General features: G+C 46.7%; 1 protein-coding gene across 4 annotated transcripts in view; it reads left to right on the forward strand.

Annotated features, from left to right (window-relative positions):
- The window catches only part of LOC119445443 (3-oxoacyl-[acyl-carrier-protein] reductase FabG-like), a 98,393-nt gene extending 79,779 nt beyond the window's left edge, over positions 1-18,614 (forward strand). For all 4 annotated transcript variants that reach the window (XM_049663297.1, XM_049663298.1, XM_049663299.1 and 1 more), the window contains 6 exons: positions 2,116-2,254; positions 8,636-8,676; positions 9,435-9,504; positions 10,283-10,319; positions 11,590-11,653; positions 16,765-18,614. In XM_049663297.1, the coding sequence (XP_049519254.1) occupies positions 2,116-2,254; positions 8,636-8,676; positions 9,435-9,504; positions 10,283-10,319; positions 11,590-11,653; positions 16,765-16,965 (552 nt within the window). In that variant the 3' untranslated portion in view covers positions 16,966-18,614. The remainder of the gene's footprint in view (positions 1-2,115; positions 2,255-8,635; positions 8,677-9,434; positions 9,505-10,282; positions 10,320-11,589; positions 11,654-16,764) is intronic.
- The last annotated feature ends 2,095 nt before the right edge of the window (positions 18,615-20,709 follow it).

A 20,709-nucleotide genomic window follows, 5' to 3' on the forward strand; every position in this document is an offset into this window, starting at 1 on the left:
ACACTCGATGACCGCAGACAAGCACTGTAACAACGCTGGCGTGAGCAAGCGCGCCGCCGCAGCGAGCGAAGTTCATGCGGTCTATCGCTTCAACGGAAACTGAGCGACGAAAGCACAGCGCATACAAAGGTCAGAGCCGTATCAGGATTGCTTTCAAGATAGGTGCGCGCGACAGCACGTACCGGGGCAAAATCCAGTACGCATTTTAGCCACCGTAGCAGAGTAGAAGCCGCCTCCCCTCCCTCCTTCCCGCGCTGCGTTCCCGCGTTCCTCCTTTTGCGTGGGAGATGGAGTCACCAGTTCCCCTTGCGCCCGGTTGCAAGATACGCATTTGGTGCCGCAGCACAGCGTCGCCCAATACCCCCAGGGCCTTTCGCGCGCCGTGCGTTCGCTCTCCGTGAAAGCGCGGGTCCCCTGCTTGCTTTCTTTGCTCGCACATACGGCTTGCGGCGACGATTTTATCGCCCTTGGACTTTATACGGAACATCACGGCGACGGCTGCGGCAGAAATCCGCTTGAAGTGTCTGTATAATTGCTATCGCAATAAACTTAATAAATAGCCACATGACAACAGTGCGTAGAGAGACGAAGATCTGCAGGAAGCAAGTACGCACAAATGTAGGCACGGGTGGGAACCCTCTGCTTACTTCTGTTTTTGGTCAATATAATACGACAGTTATCGCACAGTGCCGACACCAGATCTGTGAGAAGACATTGCATTCGGTTGCTTTTTTAATGCGTCAGCATTGGGAGGGCCAAAGTGGAAAAAAAGTGTATGTGTGTAGTGTGAGAAACCCGTCACGTGGTGGTGGCATATATATATATATATATATATATATATATATATATATATTATGAACGAGATAAAAGGAAACCGAGGGGCCCGATGTTTATTAGGAGCATAAAAGAAATCGAATGATTGATATTATGATATTATTGATATCATGCGGAGCTAACAAATAATGACACCAAGCACAGGATAGAGGAAATTATCTGCAGTTTTTAATTGCCGACAAGAAATCATAAAAAATTACATGGAAGTGGATGAAAAAGCTGCTAGCCACGTGTGGGATATGCACCCCAAGTCTTCGCATTACGTGTGCGATGATCTTACCAATTGAGCTACTGTGGCGCCGTTTGCCCATGCACTTTCTGGGGCATTTATGTTTGAGCCCACCTTCATGCTTTGTGTTAAACATTTATGTGAGAGCTAACCCTGGAAATAATTAAAGATAAAAGCTCCTGAAGGTGGACGAGAAAACGCCGCCGCGGTAATACACACACGCACACACACACACACACACACACACACACACACACACACACACACACACACACACACACACACACACACACATATATATATATATATATATATATATATACACTGCAACTGACGGTGGTCTGCTCGGTACCGCCATCAATTGCACTGTCCTCCTGGAAGAAGCAGGACTGTGGTTCGAACGAGCTCCTAAGCAACAGTTTGCAATGTGGTGCATATGATTTGAAATCATGGATGCGGGACCTCAGAGAGGTGCGACGTGATGTCAATGCCTTTCTCTCGCATTTACGGATAAACCTCGTCTTCATTTTTTCTTTCATTTTTTGTTTGACGGCACGAAGGCGCGGAAACATGGGATGTGGGCTGCGATATATCCGGCTGTACGAAAATCTCTAATTCGTTACTCGGGCAACAATAAAAAAGAAGAAATCTAAACAAGAACTATACGCGCACGAACAAAGCGTACTGCGTGTACTGTTTTTGAGTTCTTGTTACTGCTTTTCGTGTGGTGCCGCTGAACTTGAAATTTCACAAGCGGGCTACCACATCTGCACTTAAAAAAAAGGGTAGCTTGCGGTGTAAATAACTGTGCGTGTTTACATTGATTGTGACTTTTATTGTTCTCTTGTTGATCTTAAGAATGGCGAAACGAGCGCTACTGAAAAGTGACCAATGCTGTTAAGATTAAAAGCTGTGTTTTAGCTGACTGATGTAATTTTTAACGTTCGCGCGTCGTCTACAGATTTTTTGCATCTTGCTGAGAGGTTGGTTTATGAAACTGTTTATCTGCTTTACATTTCTGTGCATAACATTGAATGTGCCGTCTTGTCCAGGTGAATAACGCCGGCATTTACTTGGAAGGATCGACGGACAGTCCTTCGCTTGACAACTATGACCAACTGATGAGCGTCAACTTGCGCGGCCCAATACAAGTATTAAGATACGCCTTGCCATACTTAAGGCAGGTTAAAGGTATGCTCCGTCGTCTAAATGTTTACCCTCAGGTATTCTTCTCAAGTTGCAAGAAGTAAGGTACAAGTGTTAATTGCCTAAATAGACATGATATCATATCATAGAGTCTGGCTTGGAGGAAACATTGAAAGTACTTGTATTGCCCTCTGCCTCAGGTGCCGTAGGTTGAGCGATTTTCATAAGTGAACCATACAGAAAATATCTTTGAACACAGAACGCCCCCGAATGGGAATAACAGAACATTAACTACACTAGTGAGGAAAGGGCTAGTGGTGATTCGGCATGAAACCCAAATCTCAGACATTGAACACGTGCTAATAGAGCTCCTCCCCAGATGGAGGAAATCCTCAAGTATATTTATTCTAAATTTATACAGTAATTCAACCCAAAAAAGACAGCGCTTCATAACTCTCTTTAGAAAGGCTGTGGTGATGGCAGGGACTAGTCCTCTGATCATAGGGAGAGACTTCAATGCCCCGCACGGTGCCTGGGGGTATGGTTATACGAGAGTAAAAGGCAAAATGCTATGGCAAGACATTCAAGATACAGAGTTAACGCTCGTAAATGAGCCCGCCACCCCTACACGTATAGGGACCGGACTCAACAGAGATACCACACCGGATCTAACAATCGTCAACAAGGCGGTAACCGTCAAATGGAGAAACACGTTCGAAGACCTTGGGAGCGATCATAGAATTATAGAAATCAAGATCGAAGAAACCGTAGATGCCGAAAATAATAAAGCCGTTAAATGGATCGACTGGGATAAGTTTCGCAAAATAAGAGACGACAGGAAGCAAAAGCCGATCGAAAACATAGAACAATGGGCTAGAGACGTCATCAAAGGCGTAAGCGTAGCCACTCACACTATCACGCCGGACCAACCGGTAGAGAAGATTGATAGTCGGATCGCACATATGTGGGAGGCGAAACAGTCTTTACAACATAGATGGCGTCAACAAAAGTACAATAGGAGACTACGTAAGCGAATAGCTGAGTTAAACAAAAAGATTGAAGAGCATAGCAAACACTTATGCAAACAGCAATGGGATGAGTTCTGCAATGCTATGGATGGTCAGATTTTTGCTGGCCAGACGTGGCGTATACTCAAATACCTGCTAGATCCAGACAATCAAAAACTATCTCAAAAACATAACTTGCGAAACATTTTGCACGGACACAAAGGGAAGGAAGATGAACTCATCGCCGAGGCAAGCTCTACATACCTTCCCTCCAACCCAATAGTCGAGCATGGGCGATATAAAGGAAAGCCTAATGTGTCCTTGGATGAGGACTTCACTACACAAGAGATTAGAGCAGTGCTGCAAAAACTCAATACGAAATCTGCCCCAGGACCAGACAGCATTAATAACAAGATGCTAAAAAACCTGGATGATCAGGCAATAGAGAATATCACGAAATACATAAACGAATGCTGGACGAAGGGCTCTCTACCACAACAGTGGAAGGAAGCCCAGGTCATACTTATTCCCAAACCTGGCAAACCTTTCCAAACCAAATATTTCAAAACTGCGGCCCATATCTCTCACCTCTTGCGCAGGAAAGCTTATGGAGCACGCATTCCTTATCAGAGTAAACAATTACCTGGAAGAAAACGAAATATATCCAAATACTTTGTTGGGCTTTCGGGCTGGTCTTTCTACTCAGGACGTTATGCTGCAAATCAAGCATCAAATACTAGACAGTAAAACGAGGTCCACCAGAGCCATATTAGGGTTGGATCTCAAGAAAGCATTCGACAAAGCAGCACATTCGGCCATACTCAGTCAGGTCAGCCACCTAAACCTCGGAGAAAGGGCGTACAATTACATCCGAGACTTCCTAACGAATGAATAGGAAGGCTACCCTCACGATGGGGGAACTCAAGTCAGAGGTGAGGGACATGGGCAGTTCGGGTACGCCTCAGGGCTCCGTGATATCGCCCAAGCTCTTTAACCTCATTATGATAGGATTGCCGGAAAAGCTCGAAGACATCGAAGGAATCAATCATTCTTTGTACGCTGATGACATTACCATATGGATCTCGCAAGGCAGTGGTGGAGAGATAGAACAGAAATTACAGGAAGCGGTATGTAAAGTAGAGGAGTACCTTACAGGCACGGGGCTTGAATGCTCCCCAGAGAAATCAGAGCTTCTCCTTTACAGACCCACCCTCAAGGGCAGGGCGCCCAAGGGGTACATCACAGAGAGAGAGAGAGTATGAAGAGATACACATTCGTACAAAGAATGTCGGGGCCATCCCCATCGTTGAACAAATTAGGGTCCTGGGACTCAATATTGAGTCTAAAGGAACTAACGGCGAAACCCTTAGAAAGCTCGGAACAAGGTCACTAACGCTATTAGGCTGATTAGGAGAATCACGAACAAGTATCAGGGAATGAAAGAGGCTAGCATTGTTAGGCTCATTCAATTGTTTGCAATAAGCCACATCATTTACGTAGCTGCGTACCTTAACTGGTACAAGACAGAAAAGGACAAAATCAATATGCTCATAAGGAAAGCTTTTAAGCAGGCCCTAGGCTTGCCCGACAGCACCAGTACAGAGAGATTAATGCAGCTGGGCATGCATAACACCTTAGAAGAATTGATCGAAGCTCAGCAGATAGCTCAGCTGGAAAGACTCGCCAGCAGCCGGACTGGCAGAAGTATACTCGACAAATTACGAATAAATTACCATAACCAGCAAGGACCGAAGGTTACGTTGACCAGAGAGATCAGGAGCAGGATTGAAATCCCCAATTTACCCAAAAATATGCACCCGGAATTCAATCAGGGCAGGAGAACGAGCAGAGCTAAAACTCTACTCAAAGCTTATGGCAATGATGAGGAAGCGCTGTTCGTGGACGCCGCGGAATATTCAAATCACCCAGCATTTACACCAGTAGCAATTAATGCAAAGCAAGAAAGCGCACGCACCTGTTCAATCAAAACCAGTGTCTCTGAGGTTGCGGAGGAGGTTGCCATCGCTCTGGCTATAGCTTCTCCCAAATATAGATACATTATTAGCGACTCTCAATCGGCTATACGAAATTATGCCAGAGGACGGATATCAGTTGAAGCTGCAAAAATTCTTAACAGTGAAACCAAACTTATATCATCTGAGGAATATTACGACAAGGAAATCATCTGGTTTCCAGTCCATACAGACTGCGAATCCACCGCCAACCCAAACCTTAACGAGTCTGCCCATCGTGTTGCGCGAGGACTCACTAACCGCGCCCGACTAGGGGGGGGGCTCTGGCTGAGGAGGAGATGGAACGGATGGATAGGGCTAGACTTTTCTCATTCAGTGACATTACCCAATTCTACAGAAAGTCGAGGTGTATATATCCACCTCCTAACCCAAAATTAAACAGGTCTCAGGCGGTTGACTGGAGGCGACTTCAAACTAGGACCTACACGAACCCGGTACATCTTAACCGCCTGTTTCCAGATTTATACCATGAGGCCAAATGTAAGTTATGTAATGATAGAGTAGCCACCCTAGAACACATACTCTGGGATTGTGAAATAGTTCAGTGGTGAATTGCAGTCCCCCCGGATGAACTAAGGGCGCGGTGGAGAATCGCATTGACTAGCTCTGATCTTCAGGACCAACTTTGGGCCATCCAGCAAGCCCGGGAAGCTACCGAGAGACAGGGTCTCTCTGCTGCCCCCGGCGCGGCCTCCAATAAGTATCCGGCCATCAATTTGCCGGATACTTATTAAAGTTGACTCACTCACTCAGAACTCGACGGTCATGCAGGAGTACAAAGTTGAGAAAGCGTTATAAACCTTCTTCTTCTTAATTGCGATAGCAATTATAGGGACACTCCAGGCGAAATTCCGACTTCGTCGTCTCCGCCACCGTCGCCGTGACGCTGCGCATAAAATCCAAGTGTCATAAAGTCTTGTAACGTCCCGCAACGCCGTTTGCTGTAGACGCGAGGGAACGCGTGAGAAGGTGTGCCGAGAAGGATGGTGGCTTCTCGCTCACCCAATATTGTGCGAAAAAGGGGGGAGAGGGATGAGAGCGTGCTAAGGGGGAGGAAGCGGGCAGTTGATCACGATAGTCCGGGCTTTGAGGCGCGTGGCTCGACTGAGCGTGGCCACGCGCGTCATATCTTGGAGGTAATCTGCGCGACGGTTACGAAGGCTACAGGCACCAACTTTGCGTAATCTTAACTTTCGCAGACCAATTAGCCGCTTTTACATGAATTTGATAGTAGCGCATCACATTTTCTGGCGCATCATGAGTAATGCGATTCGTCAGTATTTGCATGTAGCGCATCACCCCTGGTGAGATGGCAGCAATACACGAGCCGCGTTTATATGAATGCGACAGTAGCGCATCGCATTTCTAAGCGCATTTGGGAAATGGGTGTCTCTAACCAGCGCTTCCAGACGCTTCCGGCGCCACGCCACCACAGCTCGGCGAGCGCAGCAGATCCGAAACGAATTCCATTTCCCAGAATTTCTAATGCGATGCGATCGCGTTCACATGCAGTGCGAAAGTCGACTTACTCGTCTTAATCCAGCCCTGTCTGGCGCAATAATGTGATGCGCATTCCTAGCGCATTAGCCCCGCTTACGTAGATGCGATGCGATGCGCCAGTTTTCGCATTCATGTAAACGCGGGTATTGGAGCTAAAGGTAGCACTTAGCGTTCGCTTGTCGCGGTTGTCGCTCTTCTTCAGGGAGCCTTGTCATTATATATTTCTGTCCCTTTTATATTATCTCCTACCATTCCCCGGTGTAGCCCAGACCTGCTGGCATTTTTTTTCTGGTTAACATGCATGCGTTCGACATGTATCTGTTTTCCTTTTCATATCTTCACTTTCTTACAGTAAACGACACGTGTTAGGAAACTCCTCGACCGCATTTATGAACGTAATAGATAGATCATTAGGTATTTCATTGTTATTTTACGCCATTACGGCAACGAGAATTACTCTGCGCCTTTCAAAGGGCCACAAGGATCATTAGGCAATCGTGAATTTATATTTTAAGTAAACCTTAACAAGCACCCACATAATGTGATACAGTGTCTATATTCAGCTAGATGTTTATGTGAGTCATAGCGTCCTTTTGCATGTGATGATGCGCGTGTAACGTGAACCAAGCACTCAGCACCGTTAAGCGCAGTGTGAAAACTAACGGAAGCAATGGCTTCCACCGCATGCATGTCACTACAAACACCCCCAGCGGGAAGGTGCCTTACATTAGAACATTGTGAAATATAGATGTGGTTTTGTCAGGGCTAGGTTCGATGTAAGCTTCTTAACGATTTCCGAAAAAGAGACGATACATTCCATCATTCAATTCTGCAATGAGCCCTGGTCGATTGGTTTACCTTAAATTCTATAACAATTTTCACCTTGTCGATGAGGAACAACTTACCCCTATAGGAAACGCAACCAAGGCGGCTTTCGTATAGAACAGTGGTAAAGAGCACACCTCCATGATGATTACCTCGAGTACGACTTTCGCAGAACTCACGGCATTGTGAGTCTGCAAGTGCGTGTTTACGTTATAACACCTCCACCAACTACTCCCCCCCTAAAAATTTTTAGCTGTGTATTACGATACGAGATGTCTATATGTATGTACCTTATGTGCATAAAGTGCTACGCTAATTGATGTCATACAAAATTGTTTATTACCCGCTTTCCGCGAAATGTTATGTTGATGGTGAGCATTTTTAAACCTATTTTTGGCTGACACATCTGAAAGAAGTCTCGCCATTATGCTATGGCTACTTATACAATGTGAAGCATCCACCTCTAGCCATTCTGACAGCGTATTGCTCAGCGAACCCCTTCGTTTCAGAGATTTCAGTTCCGGTGAAGTTATAGAAATGTACATATGAAAAGGTTAGCTAAGGCTGCAATCTAGGTAACTTCTAACCTGTAATCATGTGAGCGCTTGCTTAGGTGTAAAGCACAGCGCTCACATTCCACTGAAATCGAGTCTTTCAGGCAGCTAAATGCTTCATAAGTGTTTACAGGTTCACACAACTACGATCTCAGCCTATGCCATTAGCACTGCAGCGAGATCGTGCATCAAGCACCTCTCGATTATATTTTAATCAGCACTCGCGCACTCTTTTCTTCTCCTTCTCTTCGTCAGCCTGTGCCCAGCAGGAGGCTAGAAAACACAAGCTCAGCCCGAACTTTCTGCCTTTCCTTGAATAAAATATCTATCTCACCAACGAATCTCTCAAAGTACAGTCTTTACTTTCATACTTGTTTTTTTTTTTCAAAACGCGTTTTGTTTGCTCAATTGTCTTCGTATCCGTAGTCTTAGCGCCCTTTGCATGGCCTCTGAGATTTACCAGCTTATTCTCTAGCTCGTGTCTGAATAAATGTTATGTTCTTGCAGGTACCGTTGTCAATGTGTCCAGCGTAGTGTCGCTGAGGGCGGTAAGTTATGAGGTTACACATATAGCTGATGAGTTTATTGAATGATTGATCCACATGCTCTAGCACCCAAGAGCGACTAGCGAAGTTATATTATCAAGGACAACATTCATGTATTTGGATGTAGATCACACAATTAAGTTAGCTGACGCGCAAATAGTAACATCCCGTAATTTAAACAATAAAGAAGTAATTAAAATATGCGCTACTACTAGAGTTTCTTCTTGTCTTCACGAAGCACTGCATGCCTCTCGAGCATTCGCCACGTTTTCAGTAAACTACTATTTTAGCTAGGCTCGTTAACCACCAAATACACGCTAAGACGGAAATATCTATGAGACATTCATATTATAATCCACACGTAACAGCACCTTTTAGAATTTAAATGCTTGAGGAAACTGCCCACGCGCCTACTTGCGTATGCATCAACTTACTTCTGGCACAAAACTCCCGATGATCGCTTGCGGGACGTTTCTAAAATGCCTATTGTATGGGCGTAATACAGAGATGCAACAAAGACGTAGGGGTTTCAAGATTGCATTCTTCACTGAAGGTCTCTGAAAATGTTAACCTGACTACCTTCATCTTTTGTTGTTCCGCTTGTATTTTTTTAGGAAATATCTTCGAATGTGCTTAGATGTTTGCTGAATTTTATCTGCCTGTACCGTTTACACCGACATAAAAACAGCTGTCTTGTTGAAGGGACTTTCTGTGGAAAGTACCTCGGATCACAATCCCTTTTATTGTATTCGCTGCAATAGGCACACGGTGGAATGTTTTACAACATCAGCAAGGCTGGCCTGGATCAATTAACCAAATGCACGGCCCTTGGTGAGTATCACATCAAAGCGGGCCTGGGGGTTCCGTCACCTTCTCGCATTTTCAAAAATTTTTATGTAAGAAGCTACCCGAGAACAATGTCGCTAAAATTATGAACTAATCTGCGGAACAATACAATAATTACTATTACGTTTCTTACCTATGTTGTGACTTATTGATCATTCGATCATTATACAAAATTCAGCAAAAAAGTGCCAGGCTGCAGCCAATTCTCAATTAGCAGACGTGCTCCGAACAATTTATTTCTTTAACCCTCGTTAAACAACCGCCACTCATGAACAATCTAATAATAAAATTTATTAGCCAAGACAAATTAGCGTCGCAGCAACTGCTTCCGAATGTATTCGTGTCGTTACTTTTTGAAGAACATCATTGTAATTTCCCGACTAAATCGATTCATTCTGTTTGATTTTTTTGTACTTGTAATTTTCTTTCCTAGCACTTACAAATCCTTTACTGAAGCTCTGCGAAGTAATTATTTTTCTGCAACAAGTGCTTTGACGTGGATTCTTGATGGCTCGCTCTTTTTCTGTAATTATCTTCAGCCACACTACTTACTCTTCCTACATTCAGTCCTGCGCTTGATGATGCAACATATAAATTATGTGTGTGGGTGTAAATTCTACCAATTACTTTTGTCTTCGTATCAATATGTACATGCTGACGAGACGTAATTTCTAAGAACCTATTTGAGTGTCAAGGCAACCATCAGTCTCATTATGTGCAATGTTTTCCGATAGTGGTGACAATTCGGTCTTTGCCCTTGCAGAAAATGCAAAGTATGGAGTGCGCGTGAATTCTGTAAAGTGAGTATATCGAATTCTACTAATAATTTATCTACAAACATGCGTAGTATTGTGGAATTACTGGCGCCATGTTTTTAAGGCGAATGCTCATACCAGAAAAAATGGCGAGTAGTCCAGCGACACAAACAAGGTAGGCGAGTGAAACAAAATATACCATCATCAGTACTGCCTCATGCCAGAAAAAAAATATAATGCAAAATTTGATGCAAAATATGACGCAAACCAGGAATGGCTCAAAACCTCGTAGGCAAGCAACCATGCCGGGACTGAATATTAATGAAAGGAAAGAAAGAAAGAACGAAGTAAAGAAAGAAAGAAAAAAGGGACAAAAGAAGGAACGAAAGAAAGCACAAAAGGAAGAAACAACGAAGGAACAAAGAATAAAGACGGAAAGAAAAAGAGAACGAAAGAAAGAACCTTTGCATGGTGCATTATAGTGCTCGCATGTGTCGCTGAGGTGGTCGACCTACAGCGCCATATGTTTATATCACACTGCGGCTCGTTATGTCTCGCAAGAAGTCTGACCTCTCCGATCGTATAGCTTAAATGCATTACCATGTCTGCAGCTGACATTCGCTTTCGCGTGTTACAGGAGTGTAACATGTGGCCAAATTTATTTCTGTTTCTTTTTCTAGGTGTGATGTAGGCGCAGCCCTTTTTACAATATCCCTTCCAAACACTGAGTAGTGGATGGATGCTTTCATGTAGTGTTTTCTCATCGAGTGTGAAAATATTTATATTTCCCTTTTTCCTTCCCCCAGCGTAGGTTAGCTAGCCCCACTTTTATTGCCTAATATCCCGGCCTTCTCTCTCTCTTTTCTCTGTTTTTCTCTTCACCGAGTTTGCTTCATAATTCTAACGTGGTTCGGCACTTTAAAACATCTCACCTAGTGCCGCTGTCGCACGTTTGTGTTAAAACGAGACACATAAAATTTCGCTTGATGGCGTGCGATCATCTGTGGTGCTAGAGATAAAAAGAAACCCTGTTGTGCCCTAAATGAAATCCCAAATGTTTTCTACGTAATTATGAAAAGGCCGTCTGCAAAATCTCAGAGCCACGATGTGGCTTTTTTTTTTTTGAGCCCCGCAGTTTAAATGAATGTGTGGCTCGTATATTGGCCATTCACATAATGAGCAGTCGAAGACTGGTAGAAACGTCTGTCATGTTGTCGACGTCTCTCATGTTGTCCCAATGATACGAGCTTGTTTTTGCACAAGGGTACCGTGTTGCGTCCTAATGTATTCATATTGCCAATTCTGCCCCTTTTAGTCCTGGCGTGATTGCTAGTAATATGGGCAGGAGACCCGGGGAAAGCAAAGAGGATCATTTTCAGGTGAGCAAGTTTACACTTAAATTTGTGCTGGAGAAACATTACTTATTGCAGGATTTGATATGTGAAGTGGTGTCGAACAGAGGCTTTCTATCCTGTTTTCTGACATCGACATGCGAACATGACAGGGGATGCGGCCAGGAAAATTGTGTAGACAAGCAGGAACGCGTGCATGTGTATGCACATTCAAAGATATACAGATAACATAGTCCTACATCGAACCACTGATGTGCCACGAGAGCAAAGTTGGCTCGGAGCGTACGCCATGACTGGCCACCATAAAAAAAACTTGCGGAGAACTCGCCAACAATGACCACCTAAGTAGGCGAGTAGTCGAAAAACGTCATGCGTCAGGCGTTTACTGCAACCGCGCTCCTCTCTCGCGCTTGCTTCTCGACATGCAGTTCCATCTAGCATCGCCTTCACTAAGTCCGCGTGATGACCTCCGCATGGCGTTCCAGATCGCGTTGCCTCCTAGAGTACACCGGTGGCACGCCGATGCGCATGAGCTGTCTACTGCTATCACGCTCCTTGTGTTGATAATGATTTATTGGCATCAACTTTTAAGCTGGGCGGTGACAAATAGTCAGCTACTGTGCTCAGGCTAATCAGGTATGTTACAAATGCTTATCAGTGTAGCACTTGGCCTACATCTCCCTAATCTTTTCTGTCTTCCTTACAACCTCTATATCTCCCCTGTGCTGTGCCTATGCCTGTAATGGATCCGGTCCTATCAGTGCCATCGATGGGTTTTTTTTCACCAGCACTCTTACGGTCTCTTGCTTATCTCGGCTGCTGACCAGTTAATGCTTCCACGATAAATCGGAATGCTTCTGGAAGGTAGACATTACCTACGAATCTCGCTAGGTGTATAACTTCGGATTTCATTAAGATGTGTTGAGTTGTCTTCGGATTTTTTCTGCAGCAGGCCCATGCTTCTCCGTGTTGGAAATATTTGCTTCGGTATGTTTTATAAAAGTCTTTAGGTAGCCAATTTTGAGGAAGAGAAAAAAAAGTTAGGAAGATGTTGTAGCGAAGAAGACTGGCACGCCCTATGGACGCACTATCATCATCGGCCCGCTGACGAAGATGGGCTCGCGCTCTCGATGTCCGACGCTCGACTGAGACTGGTCGCGTTTCTGACTCATCAATAAACCGCATTACATACTTGGTGGAGCTGTGCTGGGTTCTACTTCCCCAACCCTGGAACTAGGCAATCGGACAATGCCGGCCATCATGCCTGACGACGCCAGCCAAACAACACCTCCGGCATCGCCAACATTGATTTGTCCTGGCTCAATGCGTCAACGCAATCCTCCCATCTTCAGTGGCTCCGACGAATACGACGTCGAAGATTGGCTCTCGATCTACGAGCGGGTGAGTGCCCACAATAAATGGGACGATACTGCGAAGCTCAGCTACGTCAACTTCTATCTCACGGGTGTCGCTAGCGTATAGTACCACAACCACGAATCCGACCTTCGCACCTGGTCAGATTTCAAGGCGCGCATTACGCAAGTGTTCGGTCACCCTGTAGTGCGGAAGCTCCGTGCCGAAGAGCGCTTGCGCAGCCGTTCCCAGCAACCCGGTGAGAACTTCACCAAGTACATAGAAGACGTTGTGGACCTTTGCAAGCGCGTCGACCCATCGATCAGTAAGTCTGACAAGATCCGTGACGTGATAAAGGGAATCGAAGACGACGCATTTCAAGTGCTGCTCTCGAAAAGCCCGCAAACCGTGGCCGAGGTCGCTGAACTTTGTCATAGCTACGACGAGCTCAGGAGGCAACGTCTGCTCGACTGAGACGGTCGCGTTTCTGACTGGTCAATAAACTGCATTACAATGTAAACAAAAATGCTACAATGAAAAACATGTATAGCATGCCTGATTAACTCAAGCAGGCAAGGTTTGTCACCACCACGTTTCAAAGGAGATGCCAGTTATAATCGCCATTTGAAGTTACAAAAGCACCGGGTAAGATCAGGTGGGAAGAGTGAATCAGAAACATTATTAAAATGAAATGGTGGGCTAACTACACAGACATATGCATGTCAAAGTGGGAACTTGTAATGGCTAAAGAAGTGAAGAAGAGCCCCAGGCGGTCCAAATTTCCGGAGTCCCCCACTACGGCATGCCTCATAATGAGATCGTGGTTTTGGCGCGTAAAACCCCGTAATTTAATTTTTAATTTAAAGTAGGCGACGAAATGCAGAGTAATTGGAAATGCAAATAGAAAACCCTAGCTGGTCAGCAAGGAAACATAGGCGCTAAGCTAGATGCAAATGATGGAAACAAAAAATCCGCGGAGGTTTACAAATACAGCAAGAAAAAAATTTAAAACAGGATTTCTATGAGGTCTCCACGGGCAGTGCCTTAAAATATGAGGCCTAGCTTGCTGCCTAGGACAAAAACATACGGGGGGCAAATATTGGTACGAGCATGATACGTTAGCCCACCCAGGATTTTCGTTAGGGGTGGGGACTTTGGAAATATTAGGGGGGGGGGACATTGGAAATATTCCACGAAATCGTGTGTATATATTTTTACAGGGATGCAGACGCAACAGAAAAACGTATTTAAAATATATTCACAAGGCTATGAAGTACTGAACCATATGGGCGAGGGTGCGCCAGATCAAAAACGTCTTCTTCATGGACGCTCCTCTTGAGGAATAGTACCGTTACATAACCCCCGACCTCTGAAGCACCGTCACAGTGTTTGCTGTGGTGTGGGCGAGCGGTAAGGTTTAAGGTGGGATACGTGGACAACTGTAGGTGGCGAAACGGAGGGAGAGGAAGACGCGAGAGGGCCAATCTCGTAAGTGAGGCCGGTTACAAGCCTTAAGACACGGTAGGGTCCGGAGTGCCGGAAAGTAATTTTTCGGAGAGTACAACACGCCGAGTCGGAGTCTAGAGAAGCACAAGGGCACCCGGAGTGTAGATACCGTCGCGATAACGAGAGTCATAGCAGTGCTTCTGGTGGCCTTGCGATGTACTAAGGCGATGGCGGGCTATTTGGCGTGCCTCGTCAGCTTTGGAAATGGCATCGTGGGCCTACTCAGTGGGGAAATTCACGGCATCGGGGATGATAGTGTCAAAAGGTAAGTTTGGGTCACGGCCAAACAGAAGATAAAAAGGTGAAAAACCAACGGGACCGTGACGGGAAGAATTATAGGCAAATTTAACGAAGGGCAACGGAACGTCCCACTCTTGATGGTCAGAGGAGACACACATAGAAAGCATGTCGGTTGGCGTCCGGTTGAAGCATTCTGTCAAGCCGTTGGTTTGTGGGTGGTAAGCCGTCGTAAATTAGTGTTTTGTTGCGCTGGAGCGAAGCAAGTCATCGATTAATTGGGAGAGAAAGTAACGGCCACGGTCGGTGAGGAGTTGACAAGGAGCTCCGTGATGTAAGATGATATCGTGTAGCAAGAAATTAGTGACGTCCGTAGCATAACTGGTAGGGAGGGCACGTGTAATTGCGTATCGGGTGGTGTGCTCCGTAGCAACGGCAATCCACCTGTTTCCAGAAGTAGAGGCAGGGAAAGAACCGAGGAGGTCAAGGTCAACTCGGAAGAAGGGGTCAGACGGGACGTCAAGGCGCTGAAGGAGGCCAGCAGGAGGCATTGGTTGCTTCTTGCGGCGTTGGCATGGTTCGCAAGTAGCAAAGTAGTGACAAACGGAACGGTAAAGACCGGGTCAGAAGAAGCGACGCCGAACGCGGTCGTAGGTCCGGGAAACTCTAAGGTGACCAGCGGTCGGGGCGTCATGGAGCTGGCCGAAAACGCTCAAGCGCAGATGCGTAGGAATGACGAGAAACAGCTCGCGTCCCTCTGGAAGGACGTTGTAGCGATATAATGTGTAATCTTTAAGCACGAAGAGGTGAAGAGACGGATCGGGTGCTGCGGAATACAGCTTTTGAATAAGCTCACGTAAGATGGGATCACGCAGCTGTTCATCACGGATGTGGCTTAACGCCGAGAGTGACAGTATGCAGGCAGGCGTGTCATGGGAGGCTTCAGGTGGATCCACGCGATTGTGGGACACTATATATACACACCACTGTAATTAGGCATGTGCTGGCTGCTGAAAAAAGTGGAGACAACTCAGCATGCTGTAATGGAATGGCACAGTATTCACCCTTCCGGAACAGGGAACGGTAACCTTCCCAAAGCGCTGGGATTCAACGCTGATGCGCGCATCAGCTGTTCAGCGGTCTATATAAGCAAGATACGTTCAGATTACCGGGGAAAAAGCCGGGATAGATGGTGCTGGGCTCGTTACAAGCATAGATATCTTCACCGTAGGGTCTTAGAGGCTAAAATGAAGAGATATGATGTAATGTAGATAAAGGGAATGTGCTAGACGCTACTAGATCTAGCGAAACCTGCATAGCTCAAGCAGATTATAGGTAATTATTTGTCACCGCCTAGATTTAAAGGGGCGCTATTATAATTCATCCATCGCCGTATATCAATACCGGGTGAACAGAGTTAATTATGAGGAGAAAATATATGTCCCTTAAGGTATTCCTTCTAAGTTGAGGTTAGTTATAAACTGGCCAGAATGACTCAAGGGAACCTGAGTAGTACATTTCCGGTACGCTAAGAGAAAAAAATCAGCTTGACTGACAGTCCCAGCAACGTTTCAATCAGGCTGCAGACCAAGGACACAGAAAGTCATGATGTAGAGCACAAAGCCAACACGGTTAGTGTCATAGCTGCCGTCCCATTGTATTTTATTGGACAATTCCGATGCGTACCGTCGAACAATCCGATCCTGACACACGCCATAGAGTCATACGGGGTGGTACGAAGCCGGTCTCGGTCTATGATTCCGTGAGCATCAATGAGTTAATTATTTCTTATGTGTACGTGTGCCTGATAGCTTACTGGTCCGTGATCTAGCTAGGCTAAGCGCTCTTGACTCTGATTTGGTGAGTAAGTCCGAAGGAACTTGACTGGGCTTAGTTTCCAGAAATTTGAATACTAAAGCATCGATGAGTCAGATCTTTGCTTGTTGTTCTAAAAAAGAATGTGCGTTTGAGCGAGTTCTAGTGAGTTTACCCTGCCAATATGTATTACTGATGTTGCTAATGTTTCTTTTCCACGTGCATAGCGTGAGAGCAAGGCTACGGCTCATGCCCACCTCATGGGTCGTCTTGGCACCGTGGACGAAGTAGCGCGTGCCATTGCATTCCTGGCCTCGGACGACGCATCTTTCATCACAGGGCATGCCTTGCCGGTGGACGGTGGGCATCTACTCATGACACCTCTGGACCTTACCCCACCGGACCCATTGAAACAGCGGAGGCATTAGTCAGTTTTAGTTGTGCGCCGCTTACGCTCCGAACCGCTCAGAGTCCACGCGGTTCACGCACTGATGCACTGCAAGGAATTGCGTAGTTTTCGCATTTGATAAGCGCATGTTGTCGAGCGGCGCGCTATGTCTGCTTGACCAAGAAGCCAAGCAGACACGCTCTCACGCTCCACTCAAACGGCTTCGTAAGCGAAGCGTGGGAAGCGATTTTCATCCAGCCACCGGAATAAGCGTTGTGTGCAAGCGCACTAGCGTTCCCGCTGAGCGGTTATGTGGATATTGCTAGCAAATACCGGCCTGAGCGGAGCGGATCGTAAACGCTCGAGTAAGACTGTCTAATAATAGGCCGTATTTTAAGAATGGAGCCCCAACGAAGCCTTGACTTGCAGCCGACGGAGGAAGCTGTGGCTTAGTGCACTGCAGAAATGTGTCATAGTACCCCGTGTAGTTCCCTCCACTTTGTTCTATTGCTTTGTTTGTTTGTTTGTTTGTTTTAGAAAAATGGGAGGCGGAGAGCTGCAACCGCATATGGTGGTTGACATTTGGCGAAAAATTAGGTGTGGGTGGTAATAAAAATGCATGGCGACACCATCCTGTTACTTTGGAATGATTGCGTGACGAATATATAAAGAATGCGCTGTAAAATAAATAAATACGGTAGACCACAATCACATATTTCTAAGGGCGAATGTTGGTTTCCGTCCTGCGTTGCTGAAGCGGGTTTTGAAACACACCAGCCGCGTTAGTGACCTCGTCGTCCCGTTCGTTCAACAATAAGCAAGACTGAACCAACAGTGAACATTTCTGAAACGAATAGTAACTGATGACGTAGCACGTGATCTACCTTTCATAAAATGTTGCACATGACCGTTATGATTTCGCTGGCGGGAGCTCATTTAACTGCATAGTTAAAATCCTCGATATTGGTCTCTGTTCTACGCAATGAGCAAAGTCATAAAGTGAAGCATGATGTCTGATCACGTGTCTACTCCGCATGCACATTGCCACGCGCCTTCAAATGGGGCTGACAACGTTTATTGAGATCAGCTGGGCTCTGGAGAAAAGGGCGGCGAGAGCTAACTATCGAGCGGGGCGGTTAGCACGCGCACTGCTTTCTTCTTGCGCCTCTGCGCATGCTCTGTTCTCACTACTACAGGTGAGATTTCCCCGCTTCCTCGGAAAGAGCATCGGATCGATGCTCAAGAAGTGGTGTGGGAAAGGAAAAAAAAACAAAAAAAAAACAAAACACGCTCAATGAAGATGCTCGCGCACAGAACACAGTGAGAGCTACAGCAGCGTAGCTAGAAACAATTCCCTACCTCTCTAGAAACAGAGAGGTAAGTGCATGAGGTGCAAATAGGAGCGTAAAAATCACGAACGCGCAACGTAGGGCTTCATGCGTACGACGTGAACTAAGTCAGGGCTAGGTGGTTGTTTACGCCGTGTTTGCGCCGCACTGTCTGGAACGACTTCATAGTTCACGTCACTAATGCGGCGGAGCATTTTGTATGGGCCAAAATACCGGCTGAGAAACTTTTCACAAAGGCCACGGCGGCGAACAGGGGTCCACACCAACACTTGGTCTCCGCGACTGTAGCGCACTTGCAGGTGACGGATGTTATAGCACCGTCCATCTGCGACTTGCTGCTCACCGATGTGCAGCCGCGCGAGCTGGCGAGCCTCCTCAACGCGTTGAGCAAACTCTTCGGCGTCAGTTGTTAGGTGCTCAACGTCGTGGCACGGAAGCATAGCGTCCAGCATCGTCTGTACTTCGCGGCCGTAGACAAGGCCAAATGGTGTGAAGCGCGTTGTTTCTTGTAGGGCGGTATTATACGCGAAGGTCACATAAAGCAGGATACGATCTCATGTTTTGTGCTGGACGTCGATGTACATAGAGATCATGTCTTTGATGGTCTTGTTTAATCGCTCTGGAAGGCCGTTGGACTTCGGATGGTAAGCGGTAGTCTTTCGATGCCTGGTGCTGCTCAGTTGAAAATTTTCGTCCATGAGCTGTGCCGTGAACGCCGTTCCTCTGTCTGTGATAACAGTGAATGGGGCACCATGACGCAATACAATGTGACATATGAAGAACTGCGCTACCTCAGACGCCGTGGCTAGTGGGAGCGCCTCTGTATCGGCATAGCGGGTTAAATAGTCAGTGGCGACAATCACCCACTTGCCGTCGGTTGACAGAGGAAAAGGCCCAAGAATGTCCAAGCAGACTTGATCGAATGGCTTATGAGGTGGTTCGATGGGTTGCAATAACCCAGCGGGCTTCAGGGGTGGTGACTTTCGTCGCTGACATTCACGGAAGCCTTTAAAATACTGTTTGACGCTTGCCGACAGCCCGGGCCAGTAATACATCTCGCGCACTCTAGCTAGCGTTCGTGAGGAGCCGAGGTGGCCAGATGTAGGCTCGTCGTGGCAAGCGAAAAGAATATCGTCCCGCAAGTTTTTGGGAACTACTAGGAGGTAGGCTCGGTCGTTCAGGCGGGCGTTTTCCTTGTAGAGTACATTGTCTCGTAGACAGAAGGACGTCAAGCCGCGACGTAGATGGCGTGGTATGGTTGGTTGACGGCCCTCTAAGTGGTCGAAAAGAGGTCGAGTTTCAGCGTCGTCACGCTGCCATCTGACCAAGTCCGACGTAGTAAGGGCTCCCAGGAAGCCGTCGTCGTCCTCTGACTGTCGACTGACAGATTCGGCGGAATCACGCGACAACGTGTCGGCGTCTTCGTGCTTGCGGCCAGGCTTATAAACTATAGTGACGTCAAATTCCTGTAGCCACAAGCTCCACCGTGCCAGTCGTCCTGAAGGATCGCGTATGTTCGCCAACCAACATAGAGCATGGTGGTCTGTCACCACTTTGAAGGGACGGCCGTAGAGATAAGGGCGAAACTTCGTAATTGACCAGACGACCGCAAGACACTCTTTTTCTGTAGAGTAGTTCGCCTCAGCACGGGACCGCGAGTGGCTAGCATAAGCAATTACTCTTTCAATGCCGTCTTGACGTTGGACGAGTACTGCGCCAAGGCCGATGTTACTGGCGTCAGTATGCACATTGGTGTCAGCCTCTTTGTCGAAATGTGCCAGGACGGGTGCTGACTGCATGCGTTGTCGTAGGTCAGCGAAGGCGGCCTGTTGCTCATGCGTCCAGGTAAATGGCGTGTCATCCCTGGTAAGGCGAGTCAGGGGTTGCGCAATCTTTGAGAAGTTGTCGATGAAGCGGCGATAATAGGCACACAAGCCCAGGAAGCGTCGGACGGCCTTCTTGTCGGCAGGAGGAGGAAAAGCTGCTACAGTGGCAAGTTTGTCGGGATCGGGTCGAACTCCTTTGGCGCTGACGGCGTGTCCGAGAAACTTGAGCTCTTCATAACCGAAGTGGCACTTTTCTGGTTTAAGCGTGAGATCAGCCGATCGGAGCGCTTCTAGCACATGCCGCAGGCGATGAAGATGTTACTCAAATGTTTCAGAAAAGACAAATACGACGTCAAGATACACAAGGCAAGTCTGCCACTTCAATCCAGCGAGGACAGTATCCATCAATCGCTGGAAACTAGCTGGGGCAGAACACAAACCAAAAGGGAGCACTCGAAATTCGTAAAGGCCGTCGGGCGTCACAAAGGCAGTTTTCTTGCGGTCTCGTTCGTCTACCTCGATCTGCCTGTATCCACTTTTCAAATCGAGTGACGAAAAGTACGGGGCACGCCGCAGTCGATCTAACGAGTCGTCGATACGTGGCAGTGG

The sequence above is a fragment of the Dermacentor silvarum genome, chromosome 3 (genome assembly GCF_013339745.2).
Source record: "Dermacentor silvarum isolate Dsil-2018 chromosome 3, BIME_Dsil_1.4, whole genome shotgun sequence".
Lineage (NCBI taxonomy): Eukaryota > Metazoa > Arthropoda > Arachnida > Ixodida > Ixodidae > Dermacentor > Dermacentor silvarum.